This window comes from Xyrauchen texanus, chromosome 25 (assembly GCF_025860055.1).
Source record: "Xyrauchen texanus isolate HMW12.3.18 chromosome 25, RBS_HiC_50CHRs, whole genome shotgun sequence".
Taxonomy (NCBI): Eukaryota; Metazoa; Chordata; class Actinopteri; order Cypriniformes; family Catostomidae; genus Xyrauchen; species Xyrauchen texanus.
Genome location: NC_068300.1, coordinates 4,926,968 through 4,950,108, shown reverse-complemented (window position 1 = coordinate 4,950,108; position 23,141 = coordinate 4,926,968). Strand labels below are relative to the sequence as shown.

The 23,141-nt window shown below is 42.2% G+C and overlaps 1 protein-coding gene across 1 annotated transcript in view; it reads left to right on the top strand.

Moving 5' to 3' along the window:
• LOC127618946 (uncharacterized) overlaps positions 1 to 23,141 on the top strand; it is a 647,429-nt gene that overhangs the window by 351,242 nt on the left and 273,046 nt on the right. Inside the window, 2 exon segments of the mRNA XM_052091648.1 lie at positions 18,773 to 18,907; positions 19,004 to 19,673. Coding sequence (XP_051947608.1) covers positions 18,773 to 18,907; positions 19,004 to 19,673 — 805 coding nt within the window.

Genomic DNA, 23,141 nt, shown 5'->3' with positions numbered 1-23,141 from the left:
ATCTTGGCTTTGTGTCACACAGTCCACACGAAAAGCAGTAACTCACACGCTCTGCCACGATCAGCTCCCACTCAGCCTAGGCAATTCTGATAACGAGTGTCTTCAAGGAATAGCAATAATGACAATCCAGTTCCTCTTTCACAGTGCAGGCAGCGAAATACTTAAAAACCGCAATCTCCAAGCGAGTTCGTCCTTTTCGGCGGCATTGTAATGGAAACTCATAACAATGTTTATTCAGCTCACGCACAGCCCAAACACAGCTGATGGAGTGTCCTTCAGGAATCGCGACAACGGTAATCCCAACACTCTTCCGCGGTGCAGCCAGCGAAAAACTTAGACACTAGATTAACTCAGGCTTGTTAAAAACCACAGCAACTCGAATTTGTCCAGCTCATATTCACACTTTATGTTTTTCAACTTCCTCCCTTAACTTCACGCACCTGTTGCTTAAATAATCCCGCTACGTCCTTCCATCTCCGAACCTCTCCTAATAACCACATTGCATTTTGGTCAATGTAGTTCCTTACTTTCGCCACACTCTCCTCCCCTTGAACAAAACATCTCATAGTTCTCTATGAAGATGTACAAACATTAAAATCCTAAAAATTCCTCTTCCTCATTTGAAGATTCATTGAAGAGATCGAGAATCGTTTGTTTCTCTTGTGCCTCCAATTCGGTGGCATTTGGAAAACAGGGTTTTAAGTTGCAGACATGAACAATGCGGACATCCTCACCTGTAGATTCCATTGCTATTTGATAATTTACTGGTCCCATTTGTTGTATTACCCGGTAGGGTCCCTTCCATTTCGGTGCAAGTTTAGCTGTAAAGTTTTTCTTTGCACTTGACTGTGGGAACTGTCGGATCCACACTCTGTCTTTTTCTTTGAATAAAACGTCCCGTCGATTCTTATTATAGTTTCTCAATTGTCTCAGGTGTGCTTTCTTACAGTTCTCTCTTGCCTTTGCGTGTAGTTGACTTAAGTGATACACTACTTCATAGTTGGGTGCATCTGGTGAGAGATCATGACATTTACCTTTTAGAAGCTTGTTCATCGGCCCTTGTAACTTCCTTCCTAACTGAAGTTCCGCAGGAGACATTCCAGTAGTTTCTTGCACCGCCGAGTTGATGGCAAACCTAAATTCGGGTAGGTATTGGTCCCATCGTTTATGATTTTCATCTACATATGCAGCAATCATACTTTTAACCGTTCAATTGATTCTCTCTGTCATGTTCGTCTGCGGGTGGTAAGCTGTAGTCAGCTTTGGTGTTACGTCCCAGCTTTCACATAATTCTTGAAATACTGCGGACACGAACTGGGTGCCTCTGTCAGATATAAGAAAATCTGGGACTCCCCATCTGGTTAGGATCTCTTTTCTGAATAGTGTAGCGACTGTCTTGGCTGTAGCTATACGCATGGGGAAAAGTTCCACCCAGCGGGTGAAGTAATCAACAAACACTAAAAGGTACTCCTTTTGGTTAGTGCTACGGGGTAAGGGTCCCATGATGTCTACCCCTATCATCTGATTAGGTTGGTTGCTGACAATTTTCTGCATCTTCCCAGCAGGTTTCTGTTGGTCAGCTTTTAAGGTTTGGCATTTTATACATCTTTTTTACAAACTGTTTGATGTCAGACCACATCCCAGGCCAAAATGACACATCCTGAATTCTTCTGTATGTTTTATAGATCCCAACATGACCGCTCATAGGGCTACAATGATAGTGTTCCAACATACATGGTACAAGATCTTTTGGAACAAAGATACGGTAATGGAACTGATTCTCTGACAGCTGAGTTTTGAGGTACAGCTTATCTTCTATGACTTCATATTTGGCTTGCTGTTTGTCATTGTTCTCTGCCAAAATTCGAAAGATTTTTGTTATTTCTGGGTCATTGTGCTGTTTCTCCCAGATTAATTCTGCAGTAACTGGAAGTGGGTTGACATCCTTCTGATTGGAATACAAGTTACAACTTGTATATGGGGTAATCTGTGAAAGAGCATCTGGAGCTGCGTTTAACTTTCCCTTTCGATACTCAACAATGAAATAGTTGAATAGTGACTTTTGCAACTGTAGGGCCCATCGAATAAGACGGCTGGTGGTTTTGGGTGAATTCATTACCCACTGCAAAGCAGAATGATCGGTAACGACAGTGAACATTCTGTGATCCAAGTAGTGCTGCCACTTGTCTAACGCCCATACCACGGCTAAGCATTCCTTCTCTGTTGCAGAGTAGTTTGTCTAGGCAGGATTTAGAGTTCTACTGGCATAAGCTATTACCTCCTCTGTGCCTTGTCTCCGCTTTTGGGTCAGCACTGCACCCAGTCCTGTCTCACTGGCATCAGTGTACACAATGAATGGATGCTCTAAATTAGGATGGCCAAGGATGGGTGGAGTCATCAAGCATGTTTTCAGTTGTTCAAAGGCTTGTTGGCACTGCAATGTCCACTGAAAAATTCGGCCCTTTTTATTTAAGGAGTTGAGTGGTTCAGCAATTCTAGAAAAGTTGGGAACAAATCTGTGGTACCATCCAGCTAGTCCAAGGAAACGTTGGACTTCCTTCAGATTTTTTGGCACAGGAATGGCTTCCACTTTACTAGGGTCAGCTGAAATGCCTTGGATGTTGACTAAATGACCTAGGAATGTCACTTCATGCAAGCAAAACTTACTTTTTCGGCGGTTGATTGTTAAACCAGCCTCTTGTAACTTCTGAAAAACAGCTTGGAGATCCAGGAAATGCTGAGTAACAGATGGGGAGTAAACGATAATATCGTCAATGTACACAAAGCAATTTCTTCCACGTAGCTCTCCCAATACAGTCTCCATAAGACGTTGGAAAGTGGATGGGGCATTTTTAAGCCCAAACGGCATTACATTAAAGTGAAATAGTCCTGCAGGTGTAATAAAGGCAGTCTTGGCTTTACTGGAAGCATCCATAGTCACTTGCCAATATCCACTGTTAAGATCCAAAGTGGAAAAATAGCTGACCCCGAAAGGGATTCCAAGATTTCAGTAAGATTTGGAAGAGGATAGGCGTCACTTTCTGTTATGGCGTTCAATTTGCGATAGTCTACACAAAATCGAAGACGTCCATCCTTTTTTGGCACAAGGACTACAGGGGAGGCCCATCCTGACTGTGATGGCTCTACAATACCTGCATATAACATTTCTTTGAGTTGATGATTCACAATGGCTTGTTTGGCAGGAGATACCCGGTAAGGTCGTTGCTTTATGGGAATTTGGTGATGGGTGTAAATTTGATGTTGGAGAACAGCTGTCCGTCCTAACTGCAAGGTACACACTTGAGCATTTGTTCTTAGGAGGTGGCTTAATTGAAGCTTTTGACCAGATGGTAAGTGAGCCGCATCCACTGCTTGATTAATGAGTGTCGTATTATCCTCACCTTCAACTTCTAAGGGAATGGGTGGCATTAAAGGTGGAATAGAGCTTAACAGGGAAATACTTGGGGTGGAGTTGTGAACTTGATTTTCATTTTGCAAATGCTGGTACCCCATCTTGGTTGGCACACTTGCATGACCGGGTTGAAAGAGGTAATCCACATCAGGAACAGAAGTAAAGGAATACTTCCCATCAGACATGGTTATTTGCATTCCACTAAAGAAAATGAAGTCTAGTCCCAAGACAATAGAATAAGCAAGGCTTTTGGAGGTTAACACAGCAACAGGGAGGTTGAAAACACGGTCGTGAAATTTAAACTAAACATTTAACCATCCCAGAACTTCTGCATTTCCATTTGCCAAATATAAAGGTCCAAAAGACCAAGGGCTAAGGCTGTCGTCTGTGGGGTTGAGGTCTTCCCACAAGTGCTCATGAATTAGGGTAAAGCTCGCCCCAGTGTCCACAATGGCCTTGCCTACCCAATTACCAATACCAATTGGAACAATTAACTGTTGTGGTACAACAACAGCTTTCTGTGAATGTGTTGTCACTTTTTGTTGTAAAGCATTTGCAACTGTCATTGAGTTGTTGGTGGGTTTACCTCTGAATCTAGGAGGATAGGATCGTTGCAGGTTAGTAGAAGGTTGCTCTGGTGGTGGAACAGACTGAGAAGGCAAAGAAAAATGTGGGCAACTACTAGGAGCATGTTGCCCTTTACACCTCCAACATTGTACCTGTGGCTTATCTGCAGGCCGATTAATGGTTGGTAGGGGTCCTTTGAGTCCAGGCTGACCTTGTTTTGAGCTCAAACGGTAGTTATACTGTAACTGCTGTAAATGATCCTTCTCAAGTTGTTGTCCCAACCGCACCAAGTCCTCTACAGTTGTTACACGACCACGTAGCTGGCTGGCTAAGTAAGGCTTTATGTTTTTTAATATCATTTTAACCAGCTCAGACTCGGTTAAGGTAGGCTTCCACCTTTTGCAAAGTGCTCTATACGTAAAGGCAAAGTCTCTTATAGACTTCCTCTCTCCTTGATTTCTGATTCTGACACGCTCTGCAAGTTCATCCTCATAATCTTCAGAGAGAAAAGCAGTAAGGAACGCAGACTCAAACTCATGCCAGGCAGTTACTGGAGTTCTAGCTACTTCCCACCAATCACGTGCTGTACCATGCAAGACTGTTCGGAAGGTAGCTAGGATTTCAGAATCAGTTAAAGGATGTAATGCAAGAAAATCCTGACATTTAGCTAAATACAGCAAGGGATCAGAATCATCTGATGGTCTCCCGAAAGTTGGAAAAGATAATTTGAGATGGTCACTCTTGACAGCACCCACATTTACAGGGGGTGACACAATCATGGAATGATTTGAGGATTCAGGTTCCTTCGGGGGATCCTCTGTTCGATATTCTGTACTCTCTTGCAGTTCAGTTATTTTAACACTTAGGTGGTCGACCTGGGTGGTCAACTGAGTGAAATCTTGGGTTAACTCATCATGGCTTTTTTGAAAGTTTTGCCGAACAGTTTTAATATCTTTCTGTATCTCTAGTTGAAGTTTCTCAACCATGGAATAAATATTTGAGGCTAAAGACTTTTCAATTTTTTGAAATTCATTCAACATAAGCAACTTCATTGTCTTAAAGGGGTCATGACATGAGAAACCAAATTTGCCTTGATCTTTTGGTATATAAGAGGTCTTTGTATCATTAAAACGTCCTGCAAGTTTAATATTTTAAGACGTCCTCCCCATTCTAAACGAATCATTTACTTAATCAAGCTCAAAATACAGCTCGTTCTGGATTCATGGTTAGAAGTGACGTGTCGGTTAGAAGTGACGTAACAGCGTTTGCATATGACCGCCTCCAGCACAAGATAACTACGCTTTAAGCGCCAAGACAACTACGCTCATTTCAGTATCGCCGTACGCCTCACAAGTGTTCAGTCGATGGACAGCGAGCTCTGACAGAGACTACTTGTGCACAGGAAAATTACGATGCCACACAGATGTGCTGTTCCTGGCTGTGGTCAAACAAAACCTCTGAATAAGCTGCCGAAAGATCCAGACGCCAGGGAAAAATGGATGCAGTTTATTTTTTGCGGATCTACCCAGTCACGGCAGTGTTAACTTAAGCGTTTGTTCTGTACATTTTAAGGATGACTGTTTTGAGAACAAATCTCAATATGATGCTGGCTTTGCCAGAAAACTGTTGCTCAAAGATAAGTCCGTGTCGACTATTCTGGGAACAACGACGACGTAAACTGTAAGTAATCTATTTTAAACTTTAAACTACTTTTTTAAAGCGCAATTTCATTCATTATGAATAATCACAGTGTTTTTACTTAGTTTACTTGCATATTGTTCTGGCTGGGGCGTCAATAATTGATACATAGGCACTGACGTTAGCCAATCATAACAGTGGGCGTTAACACTGAAGTCTTAAATGGAAAACGCCCCCAAAACAGACTGTTTGAATCAGAGGATGAGAAACAGGGTGGGAAAAGGTCAAAAATCACTAGATTTTAAAAGTTTTTCTTAAAAAAAAATATATTAATACTATAATTGCACCTAAGGGAACATAATAATACAATAAAAAAAACCATGTCATGACCCCTTTAACCATTTGATCAGTCTCCGTTTCAGCTTGTTGATTGGTAGTTACTAAAATCGTTGAAATTTGTTGGGTGTGATTGTCCACTTTCTCAGCAAGATTTTTCAGTTGGCTTTCATGTTGGGAAGAAGTACGTTTCAATTCACTGGTAAGTGCATTTACAGCTATCTCCTGTTTTCCCATGAAATCATACATTTTGTCCCAATTTCCCTGGACTTGAGCAGTAAGATGTCCAATTTCCCTTGCAGGTGTTGGAATTGTACCAGGCAAATCATATTGGACCTCTGAAGATACTGGTGAAACATTTGTTGCTGCCTCTGCTGGAGAGGGAGTGCATAACTGCATCTGGTCCTCGTGTCATACAAAGCTGTGTACAGGCGTGCTAGAGGCTACATCAGATGAAGCAAACTGCACATGAGTTCTTGATTGTAAAGGGCTAAGTGGAACATAAGGGAAAGAGGGATAATTAGACAACAACGGTTGAGGGGTAGGAGTCCAGCCTGGCGTTGCAACATCTGGAACCTCAATATCAACATAGGTTGATGATGGATGTATAGAGTCTGCCATTTCTTACCATGTAAAAGGATATGGTGTGTTTGTATATTATCAGTAGTGTGGGAAGAAGGGGAGAAAAAAAAACGTATACAAGTAAATACAATTACTCACTTCATAGAATTTTGAATATTACCTCTGTCTCATAACTACTGGTGGCAAGTGATAACTGAAAATGTAAAACTCACTTAACCCCACTCTGATTGCAACCTCAACACATCAATAAGTTCGAAAGACAGGAGTCAGTTACTTACATTTTTCATAATCTGGTTAACGCACCAAAATAGATTATTAAATAACACAAAAATAAGCAATCGGAGGATCAGTACACAATTGAGTTACACAATTCAAGTCCCTGTTCGGGTGCCATTTTCTGTGATGGTGGTAATCATGAAATTAATATACCACTCGTTACAGAACTACACACAGTTACCAAACCATTTTAACATCAAATAAATTATTTATTTAAGTCCTATTGCAGAACTCTTTTAGGTTTTTTTTTCTTTCTAATGCATTTTAGTGTACTTCAGTCAAAACAGAAATCATTCTCATACCACAATTTCCAAAACTTAGAGCATGATGTTCACACAATCATAATGAATAAACATAATCATCTTGAGCAATCAACAAAGCATTTCATCAACCACTGTGATAAATGTATTAACAAAATTTCATCAGGTAATACTTCATGTATTAAAGTCCACAAATAAAAATAAAGTGGTAGCTCAATTCACATAACATGAAAGAAGTAGTTCAATTCGTTTACCTCTTTTAATAGTTCATAAATGACCACGAGTTTTAGGTAAGTGTGTGTGTGTTTGTGATCTCCGTTTGTAATGCGTTAGTTGAGGTAAGTGTGTGTGGGTGATCTCTGTTTGTAGCGTCTTTTTATAGGTTTTAGGGCGAGTGAACAGTCTATGGTTTCAGCAGTCCTACCTGGAGTCAGACGCACAGTATCTTGGCTTTGTGTCACACAGTCCACACGAAAAGCAGTAACTCACACGCTCTGCCACGATCAGCTCCCGCTCAGCCTAGGCAATTCTGATAACGAGTGTCTTCAAGGAATAGCAATAATGACAATCCAGTTCCTCTTTCACAGTGCAGGCAGCGAAATACTTAAAAACCGCAATCTCCAAGCGAGTTCGTCCTTTTCGGCGGCATTGTAATGGAAACTCATAACAATGTTTATTCAGCTCACGCACAGCCCAAACACAGCTGATGGAGTGTCCTTCAGGAATCGCGACAACGGTAATCGCGACAACGGTAATCCCAACACTCTTCCGCGGTGCAGCCAGCGAAAAACTTAGACACTAGATTAACTCAGGCTTGTTAAAAACCACAGCAACTCGAATTTGTCCAGCTCACATTCACACTTTATGTTTTTCAACTTCCTCCCTTAACTTCACGCACCTGTTGCTTAAATAATCCCGCTACGTCCTTCCATCTCCGAACCTCTCCTAATAACCACATTGCATTTTGGTCAATGTAGTTCCTTACTTTCGCCACAACCCCCCTACAATGTTAAAAGTCCACCCACTCCTCGTTCTTATATTTCTATAAATCAAAATGTGTGTCAAAATGACCACTTTTCATTTCTGCTCTAAAGTGACATCACTTTAGGGCAGGCCCCGCACACGACTGGTGACAGACTCCACCCTATTGTCATAGATCCACCCGTGAGTGATCTACACACAGTCTGCCATTTTTTTCCACGCTGGAGCAGATACAGTGAGAAGAATAATGTCTCAGCTTCATAAGCATCATAAGTGTTCTGTTGTTGGCTGTAAAGATGAACATAAGAGTCTTCATGTACTCCCAGCATCAGAGCCACTGAAGAAGCGGTGGACAAGTTTTGTTTTTGAAGCAAATGTGCCACAAAACATACAAAAATGTGTGTATGTTTGTGCAAATCATTTTACACCAGACTGCTTTGTGAATGAGTGTCAATATAAAGCAGGATTTTCAAAAAATGTGATTCTCAAGCATGATCAGAAACAACTGTTCGTGTTCCAGCTTTATATCCTGAAGATGTATCGCACGTTATATTTTGTGAATGTTTGCAAATTGCCTTTCTGAATGTGCTTGTCAGCTGATTCCACGGCTAATGCAGCAAAAGTTAGCATTGTCTCTGATTGTATTCACCAGAGCTATGAAGGGGGTGGAGAGTAGCAGCTCATTTGCATTTAAAGAGACACACATGAAAACAGCGTGTTTTTGATTCCATCCAAAAAGAGGCATTTACAACATGGTATAATAAATGATCCGTGGGGTATTTTGAGCTGAAACTTCAGACACATTCTGGGGACACCTGAGACTTGTATGACACCCTGTAAAAAGGGGCATAATAGGTCTCCTTTAAATCATTGTTTTACAGTCTGTGGCAGGGCAGGCGACCTTTATCCTTCTCGGAGGCTTGATTAGTCTGATAAGGGACCGGGTGTGTATGATCACGACCCGGCTCCGCCCTCCGCCCTGCCACATTCCTCCCTCATTTTCTCAGGCAGGGGAGCCCCTGACATGACGTACACCCCCTTTCCCTGTGGAGGGACGTGCACTGGGATTCTGTTTGAAATGACCCGACTCTTGTGTGACATTTGTTCCTCTTGTAAACAAAGTTCATGCTTTATTTTAAGTTCATTTTTGTTTTATTTTTTACACAAATCTATCGATTTACTTCAGAAGAATTGATTGATGACTCTACTGGAGTCGTGTGGATTACTTTTATCCTACCTAAATATGACTTTTGGACCGTCAAACAGCTGGCACCCATTCACTTGCATTGAATGGACATACAGAGCTGAAATGTGCTTATAAAAATCTTCATTTCGGTTCTTTTGAGGAAGGAAAGATGTACACATGTAGAATGGCTTAAAGGTGAGTCAATCATGAGAGTTTTTTTAACTATTCCTTTAACTTGTGTTGAACCTGTAATTGTATTATTTTAAATCCAGGATGCAGACTAATAAAATACAAAACTAATAAACAGTGCTTTGTAAAGTTTTCAAAGTAGTTTTTGTCAGATTCAAAATGTAGAATATATTAAAGTTAGACTCCCACCTGATACACAGTATTGTATCTCATGACAAATAATAAAAAAGTCCAATACCATTAAATTGTAAAAATTAAACCAAAAATTATTTTTTTTATTCTATTTTGAAAGGTGCTGTATGGGAGAGTGGCTAGGAGGAAGCCTTGGCTGGAAAAAACCCATGCTTGCCCATAATGACTTCGTAATAATTAACTTGGAAGATACAAGATGTAGCAGAAGGTCGTGTGGTCTGATGAGAATAAAGTGGAATTGTCTGGCTGAAACACTAAACTGTATGTGTGGCGCAAAGCAGAAAGTGTAAAACTGGGAAGAGGTTTGTGTTTCAGCAGGACAATGACCCAGAGCACCAAGACAGAGCAACACTAGAGTGGCTTAAAAAGAAGAAAATGGATATCCTTGAGTGGCCCAGTCAAGGTCCTGACCTCTAATTGGTGTAGAGACCTCAAAATTGCTTTCTATCACCGATCCCCAACTAGAGATTAAGTAGAGATTGAGTGATTTTGAGGAATGGGCTGATATTGCTCCATCACGATGTGCAAAATTGATAGAGAATCATCCAAAAAGACTGGTGGCTGTAATAGGTGCAAAAGGAGGCTTAACCAAGTATTTAATAATGAGGATGAATGATGGTTATGGGCATTTTTTAAATTGTCATATATATAGTACTGTGTACCAGCTAGGGATGCACCGATCCGATACCTGGATCGGATTGAAGACGTGCGATAGCTCTGTGAATCACAAAAGGCTGTGTTTAATAAGGTCATATATAAAATGCATGTGCAGCTCTAGTGCGTCAGTGAATGCCGCTGCTCTGTTGACACACACACCCGCTTTAATTTTAAAGTTAATAGGTGTCACAGAGAGACTCACGGAGGCAGAGATATGAACTCAGTAGCAGGGTTTATTGAACAGATGATTGAAACAGTGATGTAAACATTGTGAGTAAATCCAGTTGAGCAGAGTGGCAAAAAGCAGGTGAGTAATATCCAGACAGGGTATAGACACGATAAACAGATAACTCACAGCAGTAACCCTATTTTAACCATGATATCCGGAGTGAAACCACAGTAATACAGGGAAACTATAAAACTATATGTAAAAAAATATAATTTTGTCATTATTATGATTTTACTGCAATTACCGCAATTTAACTGTGATTACTGTTGTAGATTAACCATCGTATTTCTAGTAAAACTTTAGTAACCACAAGACTATCCATGGTAGTTAATTAATCTATAGTAGAATCATGGTAACATATTATACTGTATCCAAACCATAGTTTCCACCAAAAAAACTAAAACAAACCTCAGTCATATTTACTATAGTAAAACCTTTGTTTCCACCAAAACTATGATTCCTACAGCCTACAAAATTACTTTAATAAAACCATGTTTCAGACAATAAAAAAACATGTTTTTACTACAGTATGATTTATTGTCTACAGTGTGGAAATTGCAGTAACTTGCAAGAGACAACTTCTCACTTTGAGCACACAAATACGTGTGTCGTTTATTTAGTATATAAAAAAACACCAGAAAACAAATGGCGCTGACAAGCGTCCTACGTCATCACCCATACAGAACATTTAAAGGGACCACGATACCTGAACAGTTATGAGGAAAAACGCTAAGAACAAAGTACTGCATTTATCACCAACAATGTATAGAACTACATTTAACACAAAGGTGAATTATGTATGTCACAGTCACTACACACGTCCCCCCAGAATTCACCGGATCCGAAGAACCAAACTGTCAACGGGGAGGTGGGCGTATCAACCGACCACAACGACTGCGCTGTACTGGAGGTTGAGGAGACCTCACTGCAGCCGGTGACCCGTCATGACCCGGGTGTGGGGCATGGAGTGTAGGAGGTTTAGGAGCAAGGGGTGGAAGCAGAGCAGTAGGCCGCCCGCGGCGTGGGGGCTGGGCCAGGTCGATGGGCCTGGCCACGTCCAAATGAGCCGGTTTGAGGCGGTCGATAAAAAGTCGCTCCGGTTTGCCGCCTCTGTCCACCACAAAATGTTTGTCCCCCGTCTCCAGAACCCGGAATGGGCCCTCATAGGGCAGACGTAGCGGTCCCCTGTGGGCATCAGGGGCGTGTCTAGGGGGAGGCTGGGGGAGGCAGTGCCTCCCCTAGGATAAGCTCTGCCTCCCCTGTGAATTTGAGAAATAATCTGTCCATCTGTTGTTTTGAGTGTATTTTGAATAGTTGACTGACAAATATGAAACCGGACAAAATCCTATGTAAACCCCCGAAATCATAAGTTGCCTTATTTCATTGTGCTTTGGCTTTGCACATACTGCATACAGCCTGTAAAAATAGACATAGGCATAATCTAGCCTATAGAATAAGTTCCTTTGCTGTCGGTAGCCTATGGGCGACTCCGTTTCTTCCTCTCTGTTGAATATGCAGCAGGTAGGGGAGGAGCTTGCACAGTCGTTGACATCAACTAACGTTACTTAGTGGTGAGTTAACGGCAATTAGCAGGAAAGACAGCAAAAATTAAGCAAATGAGGCTTTGGGGATTTTTCCGAAAGAAGTCAGTGGGTAAGAATTCACATTTGTTTTTGTCCTTAAAGTCTTAAGATCATCATCTAGCTGGCTTTCACCCACAGTAGGCTAAACCTCAAGAGTTGTAGCCTCTAACCTGCTTGTTTTAGATTGAAGCAGCATGGTAGCTCTGAGTTAACACAGTCGTTTCTCACGCCGGAGACCGCGGTTCGAGCCCTGTTCGGAGCGTACTTAAACCGCGAGAATGCACAAAAAACCGCTCAAATTTGTTTTGGCTTGTTTCTCGCTATGGTTTCTCGTTTAAACATATGATAATCATTAACGAGTTTTAAAATTACCCATTGGTCCGTGTACTTTGCGTCCATTCGTTTTTCCTTTTTTAACCTGTAATCAAAAATTAACGGTTGTTGTATTTTTAAAACGCAAAATTGAACACCAAAATTTGAATTTGAACTGCAAATGCTGCAGTTAAAAAAATAAAAAAATATATTGTATAATAAATAAAATAAATATATAATAAATATTTATTTTTATATAATAAAAAATTTATCTTGACGTATTATGACTTTTTGCCCCTTTATTAAACATTTAAAATATTCACAAATTAATATGGAAAAAAATGTCGATTTTACTGTTATTCTAAGGCCAAACCCGAAATTATATTTTTCCCGCAGTGCTGAATGTCAGGGTTACTGGACTCACCCACTCTGCTAACTGTAAATGGTCTGACCGTTGGCTGGCACCTTGCCTTATGCTTCTTGGTGGCTGCATGATCTTTAATATCTTTTAAATGAGCACGGATATCAGCGTTGCAGTATTTACAGTGTGCCTTTCCTTCTTCTGCACCCGGTGCAATCCATGACTTTAAGTCTGGATCTCTTTCCCACTTTCCTGTAACTTTTTCTATATTTTGCCCACTTTGGCATATTGTCAGTGTCAGTCAGCTAGCTAAGTTTGAAAACCCCGCGCAATCTAGTGTGTTTGAGGGGAGGGCGATGCCGGCGTGCTTGACGTGAGCTGAAGGGAGGGAGTGTCTGTTGTGAGTTTAGGGGGAACGTCAGCCAGACCTGTAGTGGGTGTGTGTGTGTGTGTGTGTGTGTGTGAGTGAGTGAGAGTAGGCTACTGAACAGATAGTCGCCGAAAGAAGGATCTGAAGTACCGATGTTTTGGCTACAAAAACTCGCCGAACTGATCCGAAACCAGCCCAATTTTTATCCATCCGCCCAAACCCATTTTTGCCCGCAAAAAAGATTGCAAAACCGCCCAATTGGGCGGGAAACCGCCCAATCTGGCAACCCTGCCTATGACAACGCGTCATATGACGTAGGACGAGGCAAACAATAGAGCTCGCGGTCAGCTCTCTCATTGTTGGGTGTTGATGTAGTTAGAGCAGTAGTGAGAGACAGAAAGTTTTAGAGAAGCCATAATGGTAAATTATTGTGTTTGTGCTGGTTGCACGAATTCCAGCCTGTCAGGACATCGTGTCCATCATTTTCCTTCTAGGAAAAACAAGGCTTTTCGGTCTTGGGTGCGTTTTGTGCAGGTGAAGAGAGCAGACTTCACTACCGCGTCTGTTACCACACACTCGGTCGTTTGTGGCGCACATTTCACTCCGGAGAATTATCGACCTGGAGATTTGTTGGAGTCTCGGATGGGATTTCGGAGTAAGGACCACGTGAGGCTGATTACTGATGCTGTTCCCTCGGTGCACTAGATGGAATCAAGTCCACCGTCAAAGTTTACACCGGATTTTGGCGCGGGCTGGACTCTAGGACCAAGTGCTAACGTTAGCAGACATTCTGTGCAACGAAAACCAGGACTTAGCAGAGTAAGTCTTACTTTTTTAAAGCACAGGGCTGTTAATCAGAAGGTCATTGGTTCGAACCCCACGGCCACCACCATTGTGTGCTTGAGCAAGGCACTTAACTCCAGGTTGCTCCGGGGGGATTGTCCCTGTAATAAGTGCACTGTAAGTCGCTTTGGTTAAAAGCGTCTGCCAAATGCATAAATGTAAATGTACTCCAGTTCAGAAAATCTAGTTGTTTTATCATCAACATACACTATGCTATATAGGGGTGTCCAACCTGCATGTTGCTCTTTAACATAAAATGTATGTGTGTGACTTGTTTTGTGATATTAGTTTGTAGTAAATATACACTTTGATTTGATTAAATGGTTTTGTAGAGTGTAGCAAAGATGAGCAACAGACTGAGGAGCAGCAGCTGTGCCAGAATCAGGCATGGAAACTGGTAACAATTAATAAGTCACTTTACTTTAGAGAAAGTTAAAAGTGAAACATTGTTTATCTCAATGGATTTTGATAGATGAATTATTCTCATAGAGATGATGAAAATTATATACAGTTCGATGCCATGGTGTGTCAATGAACATAGAATAAAGTCATTCATGTATTGCTTTAACTTAGGATCTTATACATCATTTTGACTATTTATGTCAAAAAAAATATAAATTATTTATATTCAATATTTTTTTTTACCTCACTTTACTCACTATAATATAACTCTTTTGTGATGACTTTATGGTAATGTACATGAAAATTCAAGAATCATGATAGATCTAAGGGCAATCCCACTGATCTGCTCTTCCCAATACATTTTCTTCACTTGATGAATTAGTTGTTTGAAGCTGATTTGCAATAAGTTATGTGCTGTATCTGTTCTTTTGCATCACAGATGATTCAGGGAGGAGAGAGGATGAGTTAGTCGAGGATAGTACTAGAGTGGAAGATTTAGGAACTGTAGAAACAGGCCCAGCCAGAGCAAAACTCAAAGAATACCCTCTCACCAGCTCTGGACTACAGGGAAGTGGTTGCTAGTGTGAAAATAAAATTGTCTGGGCTAAGCCCCGGATGTCCTTCAATGCTGGAAACGCCTCTGCATCTGATGATAAATTACAATTTAAAAGTGGATTGTTTTGTGCATATTTTTCCATCGCTAGCAGATGAGTGAGGTCTGACACAACAAAAATCCAGTTTAAGCCCTATAGTCTAATAGGGGCCCTGTGCCTATCTCTGGGTTCCTGGCTTAGAAAAAGATATGCACTAAAACAGATTGTGTGTAGTATAGCTTAATTTTATGCCGATATTTTCAATTGTTTATGTTGCCCCCCAAACAAGCCAAATGCCCCCCAAACATGATATCCTGGTAACCCCTCTGGTGGGCATCGTGGCTAATGAAAACGTAGTCAGCCGCCTGAAGTCCAGCGGGATGTGTGACTGAGGGAGGCCGTGACGTGAAGTTGGAACAGGTGCGAAAAGCCTTGCATTGTCCAGTAGAGTAGACCGCTGGAAAGTAGCAGACCAGGGAACAGTGGCACTAGGGACAAACTCCCCCGGTACCCGCAGTGGCTGTCCATAAACAAGCTCCGCGGATGAGGACTGAAGGTCCTCCTTTGGCGCAGTTCTGATGCCCAGCAACACCCATGGGAGCTTGTCGACCCAGTTGCTGTCTTTGAGGCTGGCACGCAGGGCAGCCTTCATTGACCTATGAAAACGTTCACAGAGTCCGTTAGCCTGCGGGTGATATGCGGTCGCGGCGGTGGAGTTTCACTCTGAGGCTCTGTTCGACAGCGCCCCACAGCTCAGACGTGAACTGCGCGCTACCGGTCAGAGGATATGTCCGAAGCGAGTGCCGAAACGGGCAACCCAGGTGCCAATAAATGCCCGTGGTCATCTCGACAGACGCCATTGACGCCAAAGGCACAACCTCGGCCAGCGGGTGGTCCTGTCAAGCATGGTGAACAGATATGTGAAACCGTGAGAGGAGGGCAGAGGACCGACCAGGTCCACGCTTACATGATCAAAACGTCTCTCCGAACCGGGAACAAACCTAACGGGGCTTTAGTGTGGCGGTGGACTTTGGCTCGTTGGCACTCAACACAGATGTTAGCCCAATCCCTAACGTCCTTCTTGAGGCCGTGCCAAACAAACTTAGCTGCAACCAGTCTCTGTGACGCTTTCGAACCTGGGTGGGAGAGACCATGGATGGCACAAATGGCGCTGACAAGCGTCCTACGTCATCACCCATACAGAACATTTAAAGGGACCATGATACCTGAACAGTTATGAGGAAAAACGCTAAGAACAAAGTACTGCATTTATCACCAACAATGTATAGAACTACATTTAACACAAAGGTGAATTACTGTATGTATGTCACAGTCACTACAACAGCGTGTTTTACTATAGATTAACCATGGTAAATCATGTGGATACTATTGTTTTACTATAAATACCATAGTTAAACTACCACAGTAAAACCTTAATAACCACAAAATTGTGATTTTTATTACCACAGTTTTCATTTTCCTGTATTATTACAGACCCTATGGTGTCATTTCAAACATCATGGTTAAAATCATGGTCAATTCATTGTGGGCGGAACGTAAAACAATTTCAGAAAAGAATTTTAGAGAAGAAGAAAAGAGTTTCTTTCTTCATCAAAACAGAATTTAAGATTTTTAGGATTTCATTTCAGGCTTCCTCGTTTAAAGCTAGGGTGTGCAGTCTTTTCCAGAAACATTTTTGTTATACTGGTTTAAAGTCTCTTCACATCCTGATAACAATCAATAATAATTTAAGTGGTATAAATGTAAAAAAAAAAAATATATATATATTTATATATAAAAATAAAAAAAATGAACGACCATTAGGAGCGAATGCAATGATAGGATGTCCTTCCTGTCTGTCAATCTATATTTGCATACCGCCGCGCAACTTGTTAGCGCAGATATTTTCACGTCATCAGAGCGAGCGCGAAAATGGAAGGCGAACCGCAGCTAGCTAATGTTCCTCCTGAACCACCAGTAAAAGGAAACAAAAGAAAGACTGTGTTAGAAACTTCTACAACGAAAAAACGTCTGGATCAAAAGCGCGCTAAAAGCAGAATTAACATTGACGTTGCTTTTCCACGCTGGAGGAAACTGCGGGACTCAAAGTGTCTGAAAAATGACGCCATTCTTGCTGTTTTTCTTTTGGACAGGTAAATACATAGTTTGATTTGTTTATATGTATATGTTGGTGTTAATGTAATTTAGTATTTAGCTCATGTAGCTAACAGCAGCTGCGGTGTAAAATGAAACTGTTATTTTGTTTTCAAAGTTACGAAAACTCTGCAACATCCACACCTTTGGTGCATGGATTCATAAGGCCACCAACTGTTTCTGACTCTTTCATCAGTTTCTCCCAAAACAGTGAGTACAATGTCATAATTTTACTTGAATAAAAAAATATAATCAAACATTCTTCTGGGTATTGTGTATGGCATCCTTATGAAGAAAGATAATTTGACAATGTTGTCATTGTAGTTTTGCTGAAATACAATCACATATCAGGTTATAAAGATGATGTCATGCACTTTGTGATCACTGCTGCTTTTTTGTTATCATCTGCATAAAGTTAGAAATGTCAAAACTATAATGTGTGTTCAACAAGTATAATGTGTTTTTTTTTACATGAGCCATGACAATTTAAAATCATGTTTTACTGTCATTGTAAATGTTCACTTTCACCTGCCTAAAGAGGAAAATCTGAGAAGAATTAATGTATTTTTTTCCCAATGGTTTTGTCAGAGAGGACACATTTTTAAAAAACATAATAACCGTGAACATTTGTAGTTAAAAAAGTATATAAGTATTGTTTTGTTTCTGAAAATTATCTATTGTTTGGGTTCAGAAGAACTTTATTTATCGACTGGAGTCGGTTGGATTATTTTGATGCACCTTAAATATACATTTTGGACTGTCAAATGGAGTACTTTCACTTGCATTGTTTAAAGAAGAAGGCCTGAAATGAAATCCTAAAATCTTAAATTCTGTTTTGATGAAGAAAGAAACTCTGATACTGCTTTGATGGCCGGAGGATGAGTAAATTATCACCAAATTTTCATTTTTGGGTGAACTATTCCTTTAAATTCAGCAGCTGTCATGTTAAGGTGAGAATATGTTGTAAGAATATGTTTTTAGGCTAATTTCAGGGTTTTCTTTGGTCAAAAAAAGTAGGATTTGGCTTGGGTCCTCATATTCTCAGAAACAGCCCTGTATATATAAATAATAATCAAAAGAAGAAAGTTTTTGCATTAGTAGGATTGGGTCAAGTGCTCGTGAAAGAGATGCATCTTTAGATGTTTCTTGAAGGTTGCTAAAGAATCAGCTGCTCAGGTGGGGTATGGCGGGTCGTTCCACCATCAAGCGACAGTTGAAGTGAAGATCCGGGAAAGTGATTTTGTGCCCGTGTCAGATGGCGCAATGAGGCGCCGCTCACCCGCTGATCTTTAGCTTCTGGATGGCACATAGACTTGAAGGAGAAACAAGCAAATCTGAATATCATGTTTAATTTCTGATAAATCAGCTTGTTGAATCCATCATCTGATTGTAAATGAGTTAAATTAAGGTGATTATATGTTGAAAAAAGGTTGCTTTTGGGTAATATCCAACGATAATTCTGCTCTCATGAAAATTCACCTAAACAAAAAGCACACAATTATATTTATACCATCTCAGAAACCATTATTTCATCAATTTTGTTCTTGTGTATAATCCTATAATAATCTTTTTTAAGTCTGATGAATGTCAGTTTCTTATAATGATGAAGTTTTTGTGTTCAGATGTTCATCATGAGAGAGCAGGTGGATGTGATCTGCTGTAAATCAGTAGGAACTGATCTGTCCATGCTAGATATTGATGATTTCATCACAGAAATCTCTCAGCTGAAGAAAGAGGTGACGTCACTGAAGACAAAACTGATGGAGAGAGATGACAGGTTACAGGTTAAACATTCATTTCATCCTTAAAGTTGAGATTGTAAGCTTTCAAATGATGTGATATGATGAACGGTACTGATGTGATTGTGTTGTTTTTGTCAGGAGCTGGAAAAGGTTTCCTGTCAATCTTCAGTGTGTGTGACTGATGGGACCTCCACAGAATGTCAGGATCCAGTGTGGAGCGGCAGAGATCAGTCCACACCACAGCGACTGCTGGACAAACTCTCTGAACAGAGATCCAGAGACACACAGGACTCACAGCTCACTTTACTCTGTTCTACTGACGGTAATCAGGGTGATCAAACCTCCACAGAGTCTCTGACTTCTGTCTGTAACACTGAAGAACAGCAGATGCTGCAGATACCAGTGAAGAATGAAGTGAAGCTGGAGGAGATAAAAGAAGAAAACACAGCAGAGGAACAACAGATAGAAGAAGATGATGATCAAACCCCCACAGAGTCTCTGACTTCTGTCTGTAACACTGAAGAACAGCAGATGCTGCAGATACCAGTGAAGAATGAAGTGAAGCTGGAGGAGATAAAAGAAGAAAACACAGCAGAGGAACAACAGAGAGATGATGAAGATGATGATGATCAAACCCCCACAGAGTCTCTGACTTCTGTCTGTAACATTGGAGAACAGCAGATGCTGCAGACACCAGTGAAGGTGAAGACGTGTTCAGTGAAGCTGCTGGACTGCAGGAATCTGATGAAGATGAGAGAAACCACAGCAGAGGAACAACAGAGAGATGAAGATGGTTTTTTTTCTTCAGGTATGTTTGAAATATTTATGAAATTTGACCGTCATGTCAGAAACTATTTCAAGAAAGACGGCTACATCACTCAAAAGTCGCATTAAAATGTTCTCAAATGTTTTTTTATTTTTTGCAATTTCAAAGAAATGTCAACCATAAAATAGAAAAATAAAGTTATACCGGTGATGCATAGATTTTTGTTGGAAATCTAAGGTTCAGGAAATGGCATATGAAGTATCCCATGTCTTATGGTTGGAGTTGGCATCAGTTCAATTAAAGTCCATCGTAATAGACTGAAGTTATGTTGGTCTGACACCGGCTGCTATTAGTTGTCATCACTCAGATATATGTAGAAGTGGAGTCCAACACCAAGCAGGAATGGTGCTGGATCCAGCCGGTTCTGGTGACATCAGGATAGGAGTCCTGAGGTTGAGACAGGGAAACAAATAAAATAATGTTAGCATAGATGCCAACTGCCATTGCCAGTTATGGATCATGATAAATGTTTCTGGTTTCTGCAGACCTATCTAAAGCAGCCTAATTGTGTGTTGAAGGATAAATTAGGTGTATGCCTGGCTAAATAGATGAGTCTTTAGTCTAGACTTAAACTGAAGGAGTGTGTCTGCATCTCAAACTGTGTTAGGGAGACTATTCCATAGTTTAGGAGCCAAATATGAAAAGGATCTTCCTCCTTTGGTGGGTTTTGATATTCTAGGAACTATAACAGGCCAGAATTTTGTGGTCATAATGAACGTGATGGAATATAGTATGGTAGGTCACTTAATACTGTGGAGCTAGACCATTCAAAGCTTTGTACGTAGTTAACAGAATTTTTTAATAAATGCAAAATTTTACAGGTAGCCAATGTAATGATGATAAAATGGGGCTAATATGATCATATTTCTTGGTTCTCCTCAGCACTCTGGCTGCTGCATTCTGAACCAATTGAAGTTTATTTATTGAACTTTCTGGACATTCTCCCTGTAATGCATTACAATAATCTAGTCTTGAGGTCATGAACGCATTAATTAGTTTTTCGGCATCAGCAACAGAGATCATGTGCCTTAATTTAGCAATATTTCTTAGGTGGAAGAATGCTGTTCTGCAAACATTAGTAATTTGATTTTCAATGGACAGATTGGAATCAAATATAACACAGAAGTTCTTCGCTGTTGAACACAATGTAACAGTACATTCATTGAGTCAAATTATATTTTAGCGGCTTGTTTTTAGAGGTTTTTGTTGGAAATTGAGTAGACAAAAATGTCTGGCCATCCTGTCTTTTATTTCAATGATACACTGCTAATTTGGAGAATTGTGAAATCTCATCAGGTTTTGAAAAAATATAATATGGGGTATCATCAGCATAACAGTGGAAACTTATTCTACTATTCCTGTTAATATCTCCCAGGGGAAGCATATACAAGGAGAAAAGCAGAGGCCCTAAAACTGATCCCTGTGGCACTCCATACTTTACTTTTGTTTGGTTTGACAATTCCTCAATTACGTAGACAAAGTGGTAGCAGTCTGCTAAATAGGACTGGCAGGGTGGTGGCGGGGCCGGGTCGTGATCCTACACACCCGGTCCCATAATAGGCTAATTATGCCTCCGTGAGGTATAAAGGCCGACTGCAGAGTATCGTGCGGGAGAGAGAGATCGTTAGCGAACATGTCTGTCGTGTGTGTTTGTTGTCTTTTAAGTTTACCATTAAACTATTATTTATATTGTCAAGCCGGTTCTCGCCGCCTCCTTGCCCATACATAACTTTGTTACACTGGTGCCGAAGCCCTGGAAGGAGGAGGGATACGCCGTAGTAGAGTTCTCGCCACTACCGTCCACCTCAACGGAGCAGCCGCGGCCATGTGCCAGGGGACGAGGAGCCCAGCCGCCTGGAAGAAGACGATGGCCGGCGACCGCGAGTGGAGAAGGGGCTCCTAGCTGACCGCCTGGAGCGATCATTGCCGCTGCCAGGGGCGCAGGAGTCGCCTACCAGCCGCTGAAACGCAGCTGGGTTTAAGACCGCCGACCGTGAGCGGGGAGGGGCTCACTGGAGGCCGCCTGGAGCGAGAGAACCGCTGCCAGGGGCGTGGAGACCCCTTCTGTTCCCCGAGAACGCGGCGGGGTGTTCAGTCCACCAGGGGCTGGAGGACTGCCTCGGATCTGCCTGGAGAGGCGCGGCTGTTGTCCGATAGAGGGTGGAGGAGTGGCCGAGGAACAAGCTGCGGCGTATCGGGGAACTGGCGAGTAAGAGGTTTTTTTTTTTCTTCTCTCTCTCTCACTGTCGCTCTGCGTTGGCCTTTTCCCTCTTTAAAATTTTACAGTTGTTTGGGGGTACTACACTGTTACAGGAAGTACCCCCCATTTTAATTATTTCTGTTTCCCTCATCTTGTCCCTCCCTCGTCTAGGTAGATGGGGATGTTCTGCCGGCAGACAGCGCAGAAGGCATGCCCTCCCCCAGGGAAAGGGGGGGGGGGCGGATGTACGTCAGGCCGGGGATCCTCAGCCTGAGAGAACAAGGGAGGAATGTGGCAGGGTGGAGGGCGGGGCCGGGGCGTGATCCTACACACCCGGTCACATATTAGGCTAATTATGCCTCCGTTAGGTTTAAAGGCCGACTGCAGAGTATCGTGCGGGAGAGAGAGATCGTTAGCGGACATGTCCGTCATGTGTGTGTTTATGTTGTCTTTTAAGTTTACCATTAAACTATTATTTATATCGTCAAGCCGGTTCTCTCCTCCTCCTTGCCCATCCTTAACTGTGTTACACTGGTGCCGAAACCCGGGAATTAAAAAGTTCCAAGCATGGAGAAAGGTTGCCCCATAGAGTCCTCCCAGCTGGCGGAGGTCCTCCAGTCCCTCGCGACGCTCCACTGAAGCCACCAGCAGTCCCTGCTTGAGCTCCGGCAGGACCAAGATCGCCGTTTTTTTTTAAATCATGCTGGCTCAGGCAGAGGACCGGAACGCCATCCGGAGCCTCCTCAGCCAGGAGACCGCGTCGGCCACAACCGCGACCCCGAACACCCGTGCTACGCTGCCCCCGCCAACACTACAGAAGATGGGGGCAGCAGATGATCCGGAGGCCTTCCTCGATTTGTTCGAGCGCACGGCAGAAATCTGGGGCTGGCCGCTCAAACAGTGGGCAGCCCGCCTAATTCCTCTCCTGTCCAGGGATGCTCAACTTGCGTCACAACAACTGCCGGCGACGAACCTCCTGGCCTATACAGACCTGAAGAGAGCCATTCTGCAACGGGTCGGTCGGAGCCCGGAAGAGAATCGCCAGCTCTTCCGGGGAATGAAGTTGGAAAAGTCCGATCGCCCGTTTGCGTTTGCTCAACGGCTCCGGGACGCCTGTCGGAGGTTGCTGCTCACGGGGGGGCGCGACGTCGAGGGAGTGATCGACCAGGTGGTACTGGAGCAATTCGTCCAACGGCTTCCCCGGAAGACGGCGGAGTGGGTCCAGTGCCACCGCCCGGCGTCACTGGAGG